The sequence below is a fragment of the Opisthocomus hoazin genome, chromosome 13, assembly GCF_030867145.1.
Source record: "Opisthocomus hoazin isolate bOpiHoa1 chromosome 13, bOpiHoa1.hap1, whole genome shotgun sequence".
In the NCBI taxonomy this organism is placed as follows: domain Eukaryota; kingdom Metazoa; phylum Chordata; class Aves; order Opisthocomiformes; family Opisthocomidae; genus Opisthocomus; species Opisthocomus hoazin.
In genome coordinates, this window is record NC_134426.1 from 18,985,244 (window position 1) to 19,004,964 (window position 19,721).

General features: G+C 58.9%; 1 protein-coding gene and 1 long non-coding RNA gene across 3 annotated transcripts; both read right to left on the reverse strand.

The window, feature by feature from the left end:
* Positions 1–32: 32 nt before the first annotated feature.
* SLC25A1 (solute carrier family 25 member 1) lies at positions 33–19,134 on the reverse strand. 2 transcript variants are annotated; one of them, XM_075434380.1, is made up of 9 exons: positions 19,041–19,134; positions 3,958–4,065; positions 3,702–3,801; positions 3,331–3,469; positions 2,750–2,834; positions 2,481–2,585; positions 1,962–2,077; positions 1,552–1,625; positions 33–1,417 (listed from the first exon to the last, which is right to left on the reverse strand). In XM_075434380.1, the coding sequence occupies exons 1-9, from the start codon at positions 19,078–19,080 to the stop codon at positions 1,303–1,305; spliced, it is 882 nt and encodes a 293-aa protein (XP_075290495.1). In that variant the 5' UTR covers positions 19,081–19,134; the 3' UTR covers positions 33–1,302. The 2 variants fall into 2 exon arrangements, with proteins under 2 accessions (XP_075290495.1, XP_075290494.1); XM_075434379.1 differs by lacking the exon at positions 19,041–19,134 and adding an exon at positions 14,112–14,209.
* LOC142362965 (uncharacterized) lies at positions 10,056–14,104 on the reverse strand. The gene is made up of 2 exons (XR_012765412.1): positions 13,387–14,104; positions 10,056–13,163 (listed from the first exon to the last, which is right to left on the reverse strand). It is a non-coding gene; the product is annotated as an uncharacterized LOC142362965 (long non-coding RNA).
* Positions 19,135–19,721: the final 587 nt, after the last annotated feature.

Sequence of the window (19,721 nt, forward strand, 5' to 3'; positions counted from 1 at the left end):
ATTCAGCGCAGTCCGGATGCCAACGCAGCCGCTAAAGCCAGACTGATTTTATTCAAATTGCGAATGTAAAACAGAATAATAAAAAAAAAAACAAACAACCCAACCCTCACTGGCTTCAGAGCAGAAAGCCGCAGGTAAACCACGCCCGAGCTTTCCTTCTCCTCCTTCGCCCTCTCATGTTAAGGCTGCATTTGTCACTGGTGACAGGAGGGAGGAGGGACGGGGCGAGCCCCTGCTCCCGTGACCCCCTGGCTCCTTCGTGGGAAGTTTGGCACAAATCTGGCAGGGCCAAGCCCGGCACAGGACAGAGCAAAGCTCCGGCCCCACGGCCATGGGTATTAGTGGGTCAGCGTGAAGCTCTAAAAGCTACAGGATTACCTACGGGGCCGCAGCGAGGCGGCAGGAGGGCAGACGGGGGGAATGTGGCAGAAGAAGGGGTTTGCACCCCTGGCCGAGGGGCCAAGTCTGCGGCACGGGGCTGTGTGTCCTCACCCCAGCTCGCACACACGTCCTGACTGTAAATGGCAGGTGATGAGGGCACCCGGCTCACCCCAAGCCTGGCTCCACGGCGAGGAGAACTAAAGGCCTGGCTGCATGTGCAGTTGTGGGCAGTGCCTGCTCAGCAGCCCCGGGCTGAGCGAAACCTGGGGCTGCGATGCTGCACCCTGGGGAGTCTCAGTGCTGGCGTGGAGGAGGGGGGAGGGAGCCTGGGGCTGCGCCCGGCGGGTCACTGCCCTCCTCTCCTGGGGGGTGCATGGCCGATGGGGCCCCCCCAGAGCTGCTGTGAGACCCGGCCCACTGCTCCCAGCCAGCAGGGTCAGCCCCTAGAGCCTCCGCCAGCTGCGATGCCCAGCGCACAGCTTGGCACCCACATGGCTCCAGGGGGCTCTCAGCACCCCCAAAAAGTGCTGGTCCCTGGGCAGCCGGCAGCTCATGGCTGCCGGGATCCCCGGGGGCGCAGGGCCACCGTTCCAGGGGACACCTCACCCTGGATAACCTTGCAGGTGACACAGGACCAGGGGGAAGCGTCACCAGGGCATCCAGGTGGGTGCAAGCGGGGTGCTGGGGGTGTGGATGCTGGGATGCTGCTCCCTCCCTGCTCCTTTCAGCACACAACTGAGAACTGAACCTGCTCCAGAGCCTGTTCCTAAACGTGAAGGTGGCCGGGTTTGGGGGGGGGGTGTGCGTGTGGGGCAGACTTGGCCCCGGGCAGCACCGGCGGGCAGCTGCAGGCTTGGTCAGGGGTCTCCAGCTGCACCCCCGCGGGGTGAGGGCGGCGGGGGGCCACCCGGCCTGCCCCCTTCAGTCCGTTTTCCACACCTTGTTGAGGAACTTGACCACCTCGTCGTAGATGACGAAGACGATGGCCACGTCGAGGCAGACGCGGCCCAGGCGAGGCACCGTGCCCTTGTAAAACCTGCCAGGGATAGAGGGGGTCTGTGGGGCTGGGTGCCCTCATAGCCCCCTCCCTGCCCATGCCACCCTCTGCCCCGCCCCCACATTGGGGCTGACCCTGCTGCCCCCCTCGCCCGCACCCGCCGCAGGGCTTACGCCAGGGGCCCTTCGTATTTCATGATCTGGTAGGCGCAGTCCCAGGTGCTCTTGTACTTGTGCGCTTCCAGCCCCTGCGGGAAAGGAGAAGCAGGGTCAGAGGCTGGAGCCCGGGGTGCATCTGGGGGGATTCTGATGGCAAAGGAAAGAGCTGTGGGTGCACCAGGAGGAACCGACACCCTTTTGCCACTGTAGGCCACCAAACTGGGCAGGGACATCCCCACTTCCGTGTGAACACCCCCCAGCACTCCCACGGCCCAGCTGCGAGCAGGCAGCGTCCGTGGGCATCTCCCAAGCCTTGCCCAGTGTCGGGCACCTGCCCCTGGGGCGGCACGGAACGGCTCCCAAACAGCAGGCGACCCTCGCCTGCGGCAGGCAGAGTGGTCCCGCACCCTGCCCCGGTGCTGTACCTGCATCCTGGTCTTCACTACGTCCAAGGGGGTGTTGCCAAAGACACTCGCCGCCCCGGCGAGGGCTCCAAACACCCCTGTGACGAAGGGGTTGATGACCTTGTTGGGATCGTCCCCTGGGAAGGAGCAGAGGTTGAGGGAAGAGTGGTGGTGGGGGGATGAAGCATGGCATCCCCAAGGGAACCCATGGGGAAGGTCTGGCTGCTCATGGTCAGGGCTGGTGCTGTGCTGAGTTCGGGGCCCAGGGCATTTGGAGGGGACCATCCAGCAGCACCAGCCCCATAGAGCCCACGCAGCACTGGGGAGCTCAGGGTGGGAGTGGAGGTGACGCTCCAGCACTGGGACACTTCAGTCCCGCAAGCTGGGGCCCTCTCGCCCTGGCTTTCACCTTCCACCCTTGTGAGAGGCCAAGTCACGAGAAGCGGAGGACGCGCTGGTGGAAAGCCCAATCCTGGCTCCCAAGGATGGGCTCGGGGAGCGGCAGCAGTGAGGTGCCCTGGGGGCACGGGGACACCGTACCTTTATACCAGTTCTTGAGGGAGGTCATGACGAAGAAGCGGATGGCCTGGTTCGATCCTTGCTTGAGAACGGTGGCAGTTAAGCCCTGGTAGGTCCCCTTTAGTCCTGCAACAGGAGACGGTTTTGGAGCGGAGCACCAGCCTCACCCAGGCACAGAAAAGCCTCCCCAGGCAGCCGGTCCCAGCCTGCACCCATCGCCCACCTCCCACCCCATCCCCACAGCGTGGGGGCAGCGGACCGAGACAGGACATCACTTCCGCAGGACTCACCCTGTTCCCGAACGATCTCCCGGACGCCGTGGAAGAAGCCGCGGTATTTGGGCTTGGGGGAGCACTGGTCATGGATAAACTTCACCTGTGGGGAGATGACGCACTTGTCCTGGCCGAGGCGAGGGGGGTGCATCCCTGAAAGGCTGCCGGAGGCCTCTCGCCTTGCTCCAGGGACAGTCCCGAGAGCTGAGCCGATGCACACGGCCAAGCAATGCTGGGTGAGACCATGGAGGAAGCCTGTGCCTACGGCCAGCGATGCATTTTGCAGAGGAAAACCTGGGAAACTGCCTCTGCAAGCGACCGTCTGGGTTTGTCAGTACTAAAATGGGTGACAGCATGGTTCCCGGGTGAGGGACTCCTCCTTGGAGCAGGAAAGGGGCCATGGCTGCTGGGCCTGACCAGCATCAGGCTTCATGGGGCTTTCCAGCATCAGGTCCTCCCCTACAAAACCACCCCAAGCAACCCCACGTGGCCCTCCGGTCCCCAAAACCCAGGCATCCCTGTCTCCCACCCCCCTCCGCCATCCCAGCGAGGGGAGGGGTGCCAGGACTGGGGGACGCTGGTGGCTGCCTCCCACCCACCTTTATGGTCTCCATGGGGCAGACCACCACCACGGCCTCGGCCACGCCAGCGCCCAGCCCACAGACGAGGCCCCGCGTGCTGTCCAGCCGCCCCTGCTCGTCTCTCATCTGGTTGCTGAGGAACTCGAACATCCCAAACCTGTGGAGGAGCCGCCGTGCCAACGCCCGGGCACCCGGCTGGGGGGCTGCACCCCCCTGCTCTGGGTCTGTCCCCAGCAGCAGCCACGCACCCTGCAAGAGGACCCTCCCCATCCAGGAAAGCACCCAGCTTCGGCAAGGTGCTGCTGGGAACGCTGATGGCAAACCTACCCTCTCATTTGCTGCTGCCTGGGGTCCCCCCCAGCTCATCCCACGCCATGGGGGACACCTACCTGACGGCGGCCTTGGGGATGGAGCCGTACACCAGCGAGCTGAGCCCCCGGTACAGCCCCCGGACGCCATGGTCACGGACAGTCTGCTTCACGCAGTCCCCTGCGGCAGAGCACAGTGGCACCACCGTCACCCCCACACCGAGGACCCCTGTGCCAGCCCCACCGCGCCCCGCGCCCTCCTCCAGCCCCAGCCCCGCTCCCAGGAGCCTCTGAACGCGGCCGGCGGCTTGGAGCGGGGCGCCGGGCGTGCACTCACCGATGCCCTTGTAGCGGGGAGGGTTTGCCTTCTCGTCCAGCTGCAGCTGTGTCTTCACATACTCGGTGGGGAATGTGATGCAGATCTCGATCCCTCCGGCCAGGCCACCTGGGTGGGAGCGGAGGGGACGCTGGGGCCCGGAGCAGCACTGTGCCTGTCCAGCTCTGCGCGGCTGCTGCTGGCTCCACCACAGCTCAGCCCGAGACCTCCGGCAGCCAGGTCCGGGCTGGGATGCAGTGTCCCTGTCCTCGCCAAACCCCCGGGGACTTCACACGGCAGCAGGGCAGAACCGCCTGCCCGTGGCGAGAGCTGGCCAGGGGACTGGCCAAAGGGGTGAGAAAACCCAGCAAAACATGGCCGTTGTTCCAGCACCATTTCCACCCAAAGGTGCCTCTCCCCTCTGGAGCCCTGCACCCCGCAGGCGAGCTGCCAGCACGGGGACCTGTACACCCGGCAGAGCCCGACGACGCTGCATGAGGCCCGGCACCGCTCCCCAGCGCCGGCGGGAGCCCGTTGCAGACGGGGCCATGCCAGCACAATTATCATCAAGCTCATCCACTGCTCCAGGCTCGCACGGCAGCGGCTGCTGGGTGCTGATTGCACCAGCTGAGCCCTTCCCACCGCAGCCAGCAACGCCAGCTCTCGGTAGCCCGGCTCCCCTCGGCTCGCGTGGAGCTCCGCAGCCGGCCCCGCCACGAGCCGCTCTTGGGGAGCAGAGCCCAGCCCAGCCACGCCGGGGCTGCCCGGGAGCTGGGCTCGCCCCGGCCGGCAGACGGCTGCGCAGCTCGGCTCCTCGCGTCAAAGCGCGGCGGGAGCTCTGTGTGCCGGTGCCAGGAGGGAGCGTGGGGCCCGCTCCAGTGTGGGGCCCAGCCAAGCCCCCCCAGTCCTCGTAGGGCCAAACCCCGCTGCCGTCCAGGCCAGGGCACGAGCCAGCACCAGGGCAAAGCCCCCGCCCGGCGGCGTCCCCGGGACCGGGTGCTGCACTGTGCAACGCTGGGGAGTCCCTGGACGCTGCCGCTGGCGCCAGGCACCCACCAGAGCAGCCCCTGATGCCTCCCGGCTCCTTGTCCAGGGAGGGTGACGTGGGGCCCAGACCCACGGGACACAGCACTGCATGGGGTCAGGATGGCTGCCAGCTCCCAGTCAGGCACAGGGCTCCCATCTCACCTCTGCCAGCCCCTCCAGCTCGGCCACATCCTCAGTGTGACTCAGCGGCACCACAGCTCCCACCACAGCCACCACATCGGCACAGCCCTGCCATGGCTCAGGGGACAGCCGAGTGTGACACAGCCCTGCCATGGCTCAGGGGACAGCCGGGTGTGACACAGCCCCACCACGGCTCAGGGGACAGCCCGGAGTGACACAGCCCTGCCACGGCTCAGGGGACAGCCTGGTGTCCCCAGGTGCTGCCGTGGCAGCAGGGCCAGCGCCAGGGCAGGACGCAGCAGTGGGTTCTCCTGCTCCGTGGTGCCACGCGGCAGAGCACAGCTCTGCTTATCAGCACCCTCCAGAGCACCCTGCGAGGGGACACTGACGGGGAACACTGCAGCCCACGAGACGGGGAGCGGGGCCACGGCTGCTCCCTGTGACAACAGCAGGTGGCCCCAGCTCCTCGGGCCAGAGCAGTTTCTCACATAGTCTTGTTTCTTCTGCACGGCCTCCAAATTTACAAGAGAGACCCTTCGTCTCTCTGGCACTGCCTCCAGCTCTCCCCTGCAGAGTGCCACCAGAAAAGCCACTCGCCCAGCGCGGGGACGTCCCCGTGGGCAGGCTGGCATCCCTCAGGGCGCTGCTGCCTTCTCTCAGCCGTGTCCTTCTGGAGGGAAAGCGAAGCGGCCTCGCCGCACTCCCTCCGGCAGCTGGGCAGCACCCACCTTCGAACAGCCTCATCCCCTCTTTTTGCCGCAGGCACAAGCAGCAGTGGGCTGCGGCCCTGCTCCCCGCGGCAGCCCAGCAGCCGTGCCAGCACCCAGCACCGCCCGGGACGACGGGAACGGCCAGCCCTGTGCTCCAGGAGCGTCTCCCTCCCACCGCAGGCACGGCAGGGATGGGGACGCCGCAGCACCCAGCGCCAGCCCCCCAGCCCAGCTGGCAGCACCCCAGTCCCGTGGGGCGCCGGGGACGGGGCGGGAGGCCAGGCCAGCTCTGCTGCAGTGGACAAAGGCCCCTTGTTTCCCCCGGCGTTCCCAGGAGTGGCCGGAGCTGTTCAGCCTGGGCCAGGCAGCGACGGGCAGCCATCGCCGGCCCTCACGCCTCCGCCGCGCCCTGTGCTCCGGCAGCGCGGGAGGAAGCCATGGCAGCCGCGGCAAGGCCAGCTCACGCCACCGTGGCCAGCTGCCGGCTCTCCCCCGGGGCACCAGGGAGGGACAGCCACCAGCCCCAGGGTCCCCAGAGCTCTCCTGCTGCCCCCTCAACCCTCGCCTGGCCTTGGCATGTCCATAAGAGGCGGCAGACACTGCTGGCCCCAAGGCACAGCGGCTTGCCAAGCGCTGTCATTTCTCCTGCAATGTCAAAGAGCTCCTGCGAGCGCAGCTGGCAGGTCCCTGGCAAGCAGCGTGACGAGGAGCAACATCCTCCAGCTAGGTGCAACAGTCCCCGAAAAGCTGAGCACCAGCTGCACCCCTCTGCACTGCCACACACTACTGTGCCACCAGCTCGCTGCCACCACAGCCACACGAACACCCCAGGTGCTGCCAAGGCCACCTCCCTCCCTCCTGCGCTGCAGAACTGAAGGGCCAGACATTTTAAGAGCCATAAATGTTTGCTCCCTCTTGGTCCCCCAGCACCAGCAGCTGCCCCAGCACCTCCGGGAGCCAGACAGCAGGGAAACACCCGGGACAAGCACCAGCCCAGGGGCACCCAGCACCCTGGCCACTGCAGCCACACCAAACGGCACACGGAGGGACGCTGCACCTCCTGCAACCTGCCCACGGCCTCAGCAGCCACCAGGATTAACCGCATTTCTCCTTGCAGGGGAGGCAGAGAGGCTCTGCCCGGCATCCCCAGGCAAAGCTGCATCCACAGGAGCCTGTGAAGTGTCCCGGCAAAGGGACAACACATTGTACCTGGGAACCAGCAGCCTCTGGGGCACTGGGGCTGCCTAAGCTGAGGAAGGAGGAACGGGCTGTCCACACTGGCTCCCTGTAGCAAACTGGGGAGCTGGATGCAAAAGGTGTCCCCATCCCAGAGCCACTGAGAGTGGCTGCCTCCCTGCACGCCGCAGCACACACATCGCCCCGTCGCAGCAGGGGACACGCCAAGGCTTGCGCAGAGCGGCTGGGGCATGGCTGGACGCTGGCACCCGGACTGCCTCCGTCACTGCTCACCGGGGACGGCCAGGCAAGCAGACCCTGCCTGCAGGCTGCCCTGCTGCTGCCCAGCCGGGACAGACTCCGATGCTCCTTAGCCAAGTTACAGGGCAGGCAGACAGGTCTGTTCAGGGAAACCCACCCAGAGGAGGATCTTCTCCCCCACCCTGCTGGGTGACTTGTGCTGCCTGCGCTGCAGGGGAGCTTGTACTGCCCTCCCTGCCCCCCAGTGTTGCTCAGGCTCCAGATCCCACAGGAAGGTGCACGGAGCAGGAACTCCAGACGCACTCCATGCCTTGGAGTAGTTTTATCCTGTTTTCCTATGCCTGCAGAGAGACAGGGCAGCACAAACCACCCGCCCTATAGCCCCTTTGCTCCCTGGAAGCAAGACCCATTGGCGGTCCTGCTCTGCTGTCCAGCGTCCTCTCCCCACCCTATTTTATTCCAGCGGAAACTTTATGCTATGCAAATAAATCACCCCACTGCCCATGAGCAACAGTTTCTTCCAACCCCTCTCCCTTGCCAGGGCTGCCGAGGGCTTTGCAACCTGTTTACCAGGACTTTAACCCGCAGCTTCAGCTCTTGCAACACCGCGGAGTCAGCAGGAACAGGCAGCAGCGAGCGCTCACGGGGTGAAAGAGCAAGCGGGGCAGCCCAGATGCCGAGCCAAGGCTCTCGGCTGTTAGCTGGATACAGCGGAGCCAGAGGAGAGAGGACGTCCTTCGGGGAAGGTCGCTCTGCCTGGCCCCAGAGAAGGTGCCTCCGGCCGGGGGATCCCGCTCCGGGCACCGGGAATGGCTCCCTGCCTGCAGCAAGCCTGCAAGCACCCTGGCTGCCAGCAACTCCAACCCTGCAGGCTCCAAGGGAAGGGAGAGAAGGGAAAAATACCTGCTTGTCAGCCACTTGGCATGGCTTTCCCAGAAAAAGTTTAGCTCTCTGACGTGGAGGGGCCAGCAGAGTTATTTGAGGATGTGGCTGCAGCCCTTGGACACCGCTGGGGAGAGCTGGCAGGAGGGAACAGAGGGTTTTCGGGGACAGTGGGAGGGTGTTGCCCCTGTGATGCTCACGCAGCGCATGATGGCGTTGGCGCAGACAGGTTCAGCTAATGACCGCAAACCCCACCAGGGAGCAGCTTCTGGGGACTCCACCAGCCCCCCCCCCCACCAGCCTGCCCCGGGGACCCCAGCTCTGCTGGCCAGGACAGTGTGGGTGCCGAGGGCAGGAGGATGCAGCTACAGCGGGGAAGCTGAGCGGGGTCCCGGGGACCGATGCAAACCAAGGCTGCGCAGCCGGGGCTGGCACTGCCACCCCTGCAAGCCCCCAGCCAGCGAGCAGCGCAAGCGCCTGCAGAAGCATCCCACTCCCAGGGATGGAGCAGCAGGTGTCTGTGCAGCGCTGATGAGAAGTGAGCACCTGGAGAGCAATTTCAGCCTCTCCAGTTTCAGGGTAATTTCACCTGCAGCTACACAAGCACCTGATTTCCATACAAAAAGCTCCTTTTGACTTCAGATTTCGAAGGATCCTTTCAGGCCAGAGGAAATTATTCCTCAGGGCCTGGCAGCAAAGAGGTAGGCAGAGCTCTCATGGTGTGGCAGCAGCATGGCCGACCCATGCCTGAGCACCCCTTGTGTGGCTGTGCAGCTCGAGCCTGGTGGGAAGGCACAGGCCGGCTTTCAGCCCCCCAGAGTCCCAGCACCGGCGAGCGCCGAACCCCGCGTTGCGCCCTGTTCGGAGGGCACCCAGCCTGCTGACACGGGGCGAGCTGAGCAGCGGAGACTGCTGACGCAAACCACAGGCTGCGGGCAGAGCAGGCAATGCCTGCCTCCCCTGCGCTGCACTCGTGGTTCCCACCCTCACCAAGGGACTTGGTGCCCTGCCCTGTCAGCCAGGATAGCCTTCAGAACTGGGGCAATAAAATATAAAAAAGAATCGGAGACCAGCAGGGTGCTACAAATCAGCGAGCCAGAAATGCCCACCTCCAGCCATTCACACTGCTCTTGAGCCGTCCCACTGACACAACCCAGCTACAGGCGGTGGAGAAATCATACCGCGCCTGCAGTGGTGAAACGGGTTTCACGGGCTGCACCCTCCCCGCACAGTCCCACCGCGAGCCATCTTGTGAAACGGGCTCGGGGCAGCGCTGGGCGCCTTGCTGGGAACGGTGCTCTGCCAGCGAGCTGGCTTTCGGCAGGGCTGGCACCACAGTCCTCCCCTGGGCATCTCTGCCAGCCGCACACAGCCCTTCACTGCCCGCTTGCAGCCCCATCCTTGGGGAAAACCACCACGGCAGCCTGCTCCACGGGGAAAGGTCTTCTACTGCACTGAGATTGGGGATGGCTGCTCCCCTCAAACCAGACCGCCAGATCACCCGCGTTTTCATGAGAAGGGGAGAAACATGTCCTGCAACCATCCCCTGCGCTGGGGCTAGGGCCCTTGGGCAGCCTCCTGCCTGACAGGGGCAAGGCCGGTGGGGGGCACGGGGGCTCAGCATGCCCATCGGTAAATACACACGTGGCCGCTTTCGTCACGGGAGCGTGCGACGGCCAGGCTGGCGAAAGTCTGATCCCCACACCGGGGATACACAGCACGACAAACACAAAACACGCCTCTCTGTACCCTGTGACATCGGGTGGGTAAACAGCCCTGTGCAAACAGCGCTGCAGATAATGCCATGGATGGGATGGAGTAATATGTCCCTAATCTTACTGGAACTGTCCTGTTTCAACAGGCCATCCTTTCACAACCCGCTCATTCATCACCTCTTTGCATCTACTTCTCAATGGTCCAACATTGCAATAATTCATTATTATATTTTAAACTTGTTGGCTGTGAGTACAATGACAGAAGCCATTTCCCTTGCTCGCAGTCGCAACATCATCTGCCTTCAGTGCCGACTCCAGCTTTGGGGACAACCAAATTCCCCACCTTGGTTCAACTCACCTTCACCCTGCTGCGCTGCACACCTCAAGGGCCCAGCTCTGCTGCTGTGAGCTGGCTCCTGGCCATCCCATCACCCTGCTTCTGACACCTAGTTTTTAAGAGTCCAAAAATCATTCTAAAGACAGGTGACAGGGAGCTGACGTCGGAGCCCAGGGCTGCTGGATGCCTCCCCTGTACAGTCCTGTAGCTGGGTGAAGGAGCCACTGCCGGGACCAAGGCTTCCCCAGGGACAGGCTCTGGCCCCCCCGCCACCAGCGCAAGGGAATGACTGCTGTACCAAGCACTGGAGCATAGCGAGAGAAAAGAGATGGCAAAAAATCAACCCCAGCTGTCAGACGGTGACCTGAGAACTCAGGGCACCAGCACAGGGTCACCACTGCCCATGCAGGAGCATGGAGGGTGCATTGGCATGCACCGCACAAGGCCATCAGAGATGAGAGACACTGCAACATCCCCGAGCTGTCAGCTCGCGGTGCTTATCGCCTCCGGGAAAATGGATGGCTCCTTCCGATCATTTACGTCAACCCAGAGAAAATGGTCGCTTGCTGAATGTTAAGCAGAGCATCAGGCATGTGAAAATCTCAGAACCCCACATTTCAAAGCCCAGGGTAAATGCCAGCTCACATGGAATTCACTCAGACCAAAGAAGCAGGGCACTCCGATGTGGTTTCCCAGTCCTGGGCTGACAGGCCCGCCCACCAGGAGCCTTGGGGCTGCTCTAGGTCTCCGCAGCAGCCGCCGTCCCCGAGGGCTCACAGGCAGGCAAGGACGCACCCGAGGCCAGCGTGCTCCTTGGGCCCCACTCCCCAGCCAGACGACAGCCAGCGGAGGGAACCCCAGGGGAAACCAGGGCCAGGCGTGATGCACCAAGGGCCAACAGACGTGACGACACCAGTCCCCTCCACGCTCACCAGTCCTCCCCCACGGCCCTCTTCAGCCCACCACTCGGCTCCTGCGGCTCAGTATCAAGGGGGTGAACGTCCCCTACTCTGCTGTGAGCACCAGGCGTCCAACTAAAGCCAGAGCATGTGCCAGACCATGGCCATTCCCAGCAGCACAACCTCCCTCCCACCTTCCCAGGAGGGCAATGGCCCTGGAAGCCCAGGTGGACTTGGGACTTTTGGTAAAGGAGTCCTACTCCAAAAGAAGCAAGTCTCAGCTTTCACACCCAGTCCCTGACTCCTCTCCTCTGTATGTACAGCACTTCCTAAGAAAGATCGTTATCAAGAGAGTAACAAAGAAGAAAAAACCGAAGCTCTAATTACTGCTTTGTTTCTCACGTGATCCTGGGCTCTCTGCTAAATGTGTGCTTCATGCCCTACCCTGCAGGCCCTCCTCTTCCTCCCCGCAGAGTCCCTCTCCCCGCTGCCCACGCTCCTCCTGAGAGCTTGGTGCACGTCACCGCTGTTTCCCAGTGGTACTCAATGTTTGTGGCAAACACCAGAGCAGCAGCCATGACTGTTGCGAGCTCTTTCCAAATCAAGCACCCTGCAGGACCACATCCAGGTGTCCTGCCTCCCCGACCAGGTAGGATGAGGTGTAGGCAGGAACAGCAACTGTGCACCAGCCCCGGGGCGAGCACAGGTACCATGCGAAGAGCGAGGCAGCTGGGAGCTTCTCCGTGGGAGGGAGCAGACCCCAGGCTTCAAAGCTGGCTAAAAACAGAGTAAGACTGTACTTAACTCTGCGCAGGGCAGGCAAAGCCTTTCATCAAATGGCCACTGCTAACCAGGAGCAAAGTTCTCAAGAGGAGGGCAGGGGTGCGGGGCTTTGCCTGCAAAACAGCAAGGACCATTTGTGCTGGGCTCTAAATCATCCACCACGGGCTGGCTCCAGCTGACCTAACAGCACGGTGGTGCCCGAAGGCCCAGCAAGCAGCCCGCTGGGGACACAGGGCGACCGCCCCGCAGCCAGCGCTCCTGTCTCACCACTTGCTGCCTTTATTTCCGGCTCCCTGCCTGCCCACCGCAGCTTGGCCCCATGCTGGGAGGGACAGGAGCCCGGCGGGCTAAAGGGCTTGTTTGGACACCACGGCACAGAAGCTGAAAGCTGGCTGTAAGGCGGCTAGAGACACGGCTGGACTCCTGGGTCTGCCTCCTGACAGGTCATCATCCAGCAGCAGAGACACGGGCTGGCCCCCAAGCCAGCTCACGAGTTCACAGGAAAATTACACCAGCTTTACAACAGGTAACTGAGCCAGCAAATGAGTTTGAAAGACAGACAATACCGGTTTTGGCATAAAGCCTGCATATTTACCAGTCTTTTAAGCCAGTTTAAGCTAAGCCACATTACACCAAACATTAGTGTTCTTCAGCCGTGTCACTTCTGATCCAGTCCCAGGTACCCCAAACCAACTCCGAACTTCAGTTCAGAGCCTGGGGGGCTATTCCCCTTGCAAAGAGGGGTTTGAAGGGGTTGAGGAGTGACAGGGGCCCACATCCACTCCGTTCTGCCCTCTGGAAGCGCAGTCTGCAGGGAGCACCCCCAAGACCGAGTCCTGGCAGCGACACCAGGACAGCCGAGCTGCCTTGGTGTGCTCAGGCCACACACGGCCGCAGCACCGGCTGTGTAGTCACAGCAAGATGAACTGCTGTCTTGGCACACGACAACTGCTTGGACAAGCGAGACTCCATTAGCAAATTAATTTTTAACTTTGTGTTTGTCTGTTGCGACAACTGAAGGAGAAGAGCCCTTGGCAGCCAGAGCTTCACTTGCGTCTCCTCAGAAGCGAGCCAGCCCCAGCCTGCCCAGGTGCGGGCAGCGCAAGGGAGCTGTGCCTCCCTGGCAGAGGAGCTCTGTCACCACAAGGTCTGGGAGAAGATACGCAACCAAGCAGGGATAACGGCTGCTTATTTAACTCCACCAGTACAAGGCTCAGGAAGCACAGCACAGTAGGAATGGTCCATCTTGAACACCTCCAGCACTCCAGAAGGCTGAGCTTTGGAGCACACCCCAATGCTGTACAAACAGATGTCAGATGAGAATCCCTGGGAGCATTAGCAAACCTCTTAAAGCCAGTAGAGACAGCCACAAACGGCAGTGCATCCCCCCAGCAATGGGCTGGTGGGCTGAGCAGGCCGGGGGGCAGGGAGTTAACAGCAGCGTTCTCCCATCTCTGTGGTTCTCTAATACAATTAGAGGCCATAGAGGCTTGGCTGGACCTCTGCCCGTAACCAATTACCCTGTGGCAGGCTCCAGCACTCACGCCCGTGTCCCGCCGCGTGGCCGTCTCCAGCAGTTCTCCGTCGCCGTGTGATGCGAGGCGGAGGCCACCGCCAGCGGGCAGAGGCGGAGCGGCGAGGCGAGGCTCTCGGTGCCCAGCCGGAGGGCAGGCAGACCCTCGCTGCCCCCGGACCCTGCCACGGGAGGCTGGAGCTCTGCGCTCGAGCGCAGCGGAGCTGGACAGACAGACAAAGGCACGCTCGTCGGAGGAGGAACTGGCTGAGAAACACCAAAGCTCTAAACATGCCAGTCACGTCGACGCCACACGGCTCCTTTTCGAGGGAAGACGCGAATCTCTGCTCTGGAACCGTCCCGCGAGCGGCGGGAGAAGCGGGGAGCTGACGAACGGCTGCAAAGGGGTTTAACGGGCCCGCGGCTGTCCTGGACCCCGCTCAGCCCGGAGCTCCAGCCAGCCCCCAGCAGACGGACGGGCAGCAGCTCCGCCGCGCCCGGAGCCCGCCCGGACCCCACGGCAGCGGTCGGGGCCGGGCGGGGAGGCGCGGGGCCGGTGCCGAGGGGCGGCAGGGACCCGGCCGCCGCCTCGCTGCCCCTGTAACGCCTCCGGGGTGCAGCCAGGGTCCCCCCCGCCGCCAGCCCCGCCCCGACCCCGCCCGCAGAGCCGACGCCCGGGCCTGCGGGGTGCCGGCCCCCCCCCGGGTGCCCCCCGCGGCCGGGGTCGCTCACCTGCCAGGATGGCCTTGCCGGGGTGGGTGAGCTTGGCCTTGCCGGCGGGCGCGGCGGCGGCCAGGCGGCGGGGCGCGGCGGTGGCGGGCATGGCCGCGCGCTGCCGCCGCTCTGCGCTGCCCGCCGCCGGCCGGGGCCTATTTCAGGGCCGCGCCCACGGAGGGGCGGGGCCGGCGGCGTCACGTCCTCACGCGGCGGGGCGGGGCCGGCCTGCGGGAACGGCCGCCCGGGGCTGGGCGGGGGGAGCAGCCGGCGGGCAGCGCGCCTCGGCTGGTACCGCGCCCGAAAATGGGGATCGCACCCTGCTCCCCAGAATGCACGGAAAAAGCCCTCCGCGGGGGGCGGAGGAGGTGCCAGCCCCTTCCCCCCCCCCGGCCGGGCCCAGCAGTGCCTGCTCCCCGCGGAGCAGCGGCAAGCTGCGCCCGAAAGGGGCCCCGAGGCCAGGGCGACCCGGAGAAGCCCCCGGTCAGTAAGATGGTCCCAGCAGGACGCTGGCTGCCCTCGGCCGCAGGGAGATGGGCCCCTGAGGGGGCTGAGGGCACTTTAACGGGGCGTATTGCCCCTCTCCTCCCCTCGCTTGAAGCATCGACGCTTCAGTAGTGCGGAGGGGAGCGAAGGGAAGGCCCAGGGCAGCCAGCGCATGTGACCGCCCGGCAGCGTAAGCGGAAGAGAAAGCAAAACATACTCCATAAAAAGAGTGCCTGGGAGCGCAGAGACACTTTGGGCTCGTTTCAGATAATGTTTAGTTTTTAAGGGGGCATCTGTTATCTATTGCTGCTAAATGCACGCCCCTCCTTGCTTTCGCCGTATCTGCAGCCGTAGGAAGACAGCCCTCCGTAATTCATAGCGAAGAGCTGTAGCTACAGCAGTGCTGGGGAGAGAAGCCAGCGCCGTTTCCTTTCTGTCCCGGCTTTCACAGCAAGCAGGGAGCGCCGGAGCTGGACGCCGGAGCTGTGTTCTCCCTCACGCCTGGAGCAGCTGCCCTAGTCCAAAGGGGGAAGACATTGCCTAAGAAAGCTGCCCCGGCCACGCACAGAGCGTGCTCCTGTCGGGACTTGCTCTCCGTGCATTCTGTGACATGGTTTTTGCTTAACAAGGCTCAGCAATCAGGCAGCCGGATTCTGGCTGCCAGCCTCAGCTGAAAGCAAACTCTGCAGCTACCGCACAGTGATACAGCTGAGGCTTCGTGGCTGAACCAGCTGCAGAAAGACCCTCTGGGAAACTGAAGCACCGTTATTCTGCCAGGATTAAAAGCAAACAAACATGTACTTGCATTGCAGAACTCATCCCCTGATGAGGCCAGAACTGCTCCTGGCTTCAGAACAGAGCTAAAAGTCACAGCGGCAAATCCGCTGAGGTGGCCTCCTGCCAAGTCTAAAGCCACCCACCTCCAGTGCTGGGAAGGAAGGGGACAAAATTAACACCTGAAGGGTACATGGAAGGGATGAACATTCACAGTCCCAGTCACAGATGCAGAGCAGCTACTCTGTGTTCCAGTTAGCAGTACTGGAATGGCAAAAATAAGATAAATCCTTTCAAAGATGGCAAACAAATGGAAATGCAGTTGGATTTCTAATTAGTCTCTGCACCTTCTCGCCACCTTTCCATCAAGTTACCATAACATTCCTGTGTGCTTGTAGAACGTATACCCACTGCTGCGAGGCCGTGATTACCTCCACAACAAACACTGGATCCTACAGATTCCCAAATCAAGTCAGCAAGGCCTGTGCACAATCTCATTCTGCCCAATAAAATACTATGCCAAATGCTTAATTCTCATCAGCCTCAACAGGATTCACAGCAGTGCTTGCTTTGCTCAACAGGGAAAGGATTATTCATGTTTAATCGCATGCAGATTGCAAGCCATCTCAGCTTGACCTCCAAGCAGCTTCTAACACCACTTGTCAGCAGAAAGCCTGAAGCAGAAGAGCATCTAATGAAGATAAGCAATCCCTGAAAGACCAGAGGCTGCAAAAGGTGCACTTTAAGTCCCTTAAGTGACTTACATGACAGTAAAGACTTGACCAGACTTGCACGGTCAAGAGCATCTCCTAGGAAACGGGTGGTCAAATCATGAAAGAGAAGCTACTGCTACAGACAGGACATCAGGTCCTCTATCTTGCTGCCCTCACTTCAGGAACTTTCATGGAAGCAACCCTCTGACAACCTGAACCCATTTCCATTGCTGATGGGTGGTGCTTGTTTCTGCTGCCATAAAAAGATAGGAGAATTGTGAAATATAGTCAGGTGCTATTGCAGCCTGTACACCTCATGGCATCCCTCCAGGCCCTAATAATCAGAATTAAAAAGAGAACTAATGAAGATGAAAGCAACTTCCATGATTTTTTTTTCCTTTAAACAGAAAACCAATTGTAGACAGAGCTTTCTGGATCATAGGAAGCATGTAAACAGCGACCACACTTGATCAGTTCCAACTTACTCCCCCCTTGCCCCTCCCCCAAATTATTAAATTTATTTAATTGGCACAGCTTGATGCACCTGGCAGCACACCATGGTTTCAGAGCCCATGAGTAGTCACTATGGAGCAGATAACTTCCTATTATATGCCCTCGAATCTGAGGATCTCTTGATTCACTGAATAAACAGCTGTATTATCTGAATTGTTACAACTCATTAACTACTACAAACCTTTCCATGCATTATTAATCCCCATAACTCCGGGTCTCATGGTAAAATAAGAAAATTCATTTCCTCTCAAGTTCTCTGACAAGACCAAACAACTCCTTTATGCATAACAGATCCTGCGCATAACAGGCTTCAAGGGGAAGTGATTGCATTGACGATTTGATTCAACATTTCCCCAACTTTCAAGTGCGTGCAGCAGGAGCTACTGTGACTGTAAGAAAGATGATGCTATTCCAAAACAACCTGCATGATTCCCACTTGAGCACAGATGCACAAAGATCTCCTGTTGATACTCAAGATTATTCGTTGAGATTACCAAGACTGAGCCTCGAGAGCCCCAGAGAAGTCCCTGTTACCTTAGCAGCCGAGTGGGCCTGGCTCATCTCAGCAAATGAGTGAAATCCACGTACCGCATACAGCATTTACAGGGTATCCTTCTGCTACCAGATCATGGTCATGCTTCCCTCACAGCATGATATATTATGGAAAGAAACTACTCCCGTTGAGAAACCCTGTTAGCAGTTTACCCTAGATGAGACCATTTCCCCACCCTCTAACTGAAAATAAAAATGTGTCTTCCAAAAAGAAAGGAATTGAAGGATGTACCAACTGCCATTTCACACCCAAACCCACTCCTAGCTTCCCAGCTGGATAACCAGAACTTTGGGAATTTGTGCTCTGCGTAGTATTGGAGACCTCATTGCTGTAGAAAAGAGCACATGAGATGAGTCTGTAATTCCTTCCTTTCATAACCACTAGGGCAAAAAGGAGAAATACAGATTTTTAGATGATTTTTAAAGTCCTCATTAAAACCACAGCAGACAGGGGAAAAAAATTCTCCTTGAGTCATTGAACCATGCAGGAGAATGCATGACTGAATAAACTCAGAATTTGACTCAATTTTTAAATTCTGACACATAAATGCAAGACAAGGCTTACCCTTCACTGACTGTATTTCAAATTCACACCATCTTAACACTTAAAAGCTGGCAACTTTATTGTCTATTTTAGCTTGGAAGAAAACAGATGGATTTTGCTGTCTTCTCAAAAGATCTCAAATGCTCCAGACTGAAAGATATAGCCTGAAACACACACCTCTGCCAACAATTTTGCAGCATTTTGTTAGTAAATATGAGTCAGGATCTGTCATTACCTTTGGAAAGATGCCCACAGAAAATGCATAGTATTGAAAACCATGAATGCTATACTAGCAACAAACTCTTTGAAGGCTGAATGCTTGCTGAAGTAAGATGTAGCAGACTAAGACGACTCCAGATCCATTAAGCTGGACTAGTGCACCTGCAGGTTGCCATAGCAAGTGTTAATTCACTCAGCAAATCACAGCCTAATTATACATCAGTGGCACAAAGCACTCTGGAGTCATTAAACATTTTCCAGCCTTATATTCCATAAGGTTTTATCACAAATTCAAGATGCCCCAATTTTAATTTGTGGGAACAAGTGAGATTGAAGCAGTACTGGGGTGCTCCATAGAGCCAAAAAAGAAATAGTTTGGAAACAAGTGACAAGCCAAACCATTTGCAGCAGAACAGAAAGGACCCAGAAAGACTGCAAGTAGCTCTACAGATAGGAAATATGCCCTCTCACAAGGTAGTAGGGAACCTGGTATATACAGTGCTACTTGTTCAAAGATTTGCCAGAGTTCTAGCCTCAATTTTTTTCAGTCCAAACTGGATCCACTGTCATGCTGATTTAATCACACCAAGAGTTTCTCAGTGGCAAGTCCTAGCCTGCCAATTAAAGTGTGACATTGAAGCATAAACATTAACTATACAGCAGTTGAACAGTCAGCTTTGCCCAAATATAGCATATGTGCCCAAGTACGAAAGTTATCCATGATCTTCTAAGTGGGCATCAGACAAAGGGTTTGTTTGTCAGTTTTAAAAAACAGAAGATATCTTTCATACTGCTGAGTAACTGTTGCTGGTTTTGCTAGGGAAAAAAAATTGTTCCTTGTTTCATGCAGCCTTATTAAAGGGATCCATGTCATGCTGTAAGTGTCAGCTCTCAGCACTGCAGTTGCTAATAAAAGAAACTATTAAATCAAAATTAAGGTCCAAAACTTAGTTACTACTGTCTTTCCACTGTCATTCCCATAATTTGGATAGGCTTTATCTGCCTATAATTTTCATAATGAGCAAAATTACTTCGGATCATTTTTTCCTGCTATACTACCATTTAATTGTAGAGCCTTAAAAAGGAGAGAAGGGCAATAGAAATCTTGTAAAATACAACATTAGGTAGATAAGAAACAGAACTTACCCAGCAATGCATTCCTCCCGAGTTCATGGGGCTGGCTCATCTGGCCCAACAGAGCAGACAGCAGCAGCCTCCACCAGAATTCTGCTTCTAATAGCAGTTTTGTTAGACATTCTTCCTCCTCTCCCCTTTCGCTTGGTGCTTGTACCAACAGAAACCATTAACCTTTGAAGATGCAAGGGAGCAGAAGACAGTATAAAAAAGCTCATGCGCTAGCACAGAGTGAGCAGCTGAACGCACTTCAGAATTTTATGCCAAGAGGAGCACATGTCCTTGCAGTCATTTGTGGAGAGATCAGTTTCCACCTAGCTCACAAGACATTAAAGCAGCTGCACAGCAATGCTTGCGAATTACTTGTCACCTCTGATGCCAGATCTATAGTTGCCCAAACGTTGCCAGATTGGAGAAAATTCCCCTGAGGTCTAACAAACAGCAAGAGCTATTACAGAAGAAAATCCATACTGTTTCTGACAGTAAAAGCGTAAGTCAATAAAAGCTTGTAAGCAGGTTCAAGCAAGTTACTATTTGACAGTATCATAAGCCCAGTAGTCTCCAGATGCTACACACTGCCCTGTGTGCTGCGTGAACAGATCATTCTACATGATAGCACTAGCTCCATCTCACTGAAGCAGCGGGAATTAGTGAGGAGCTTAGTTTTAAAGGTTTTCGGCAAAACAATCTTAT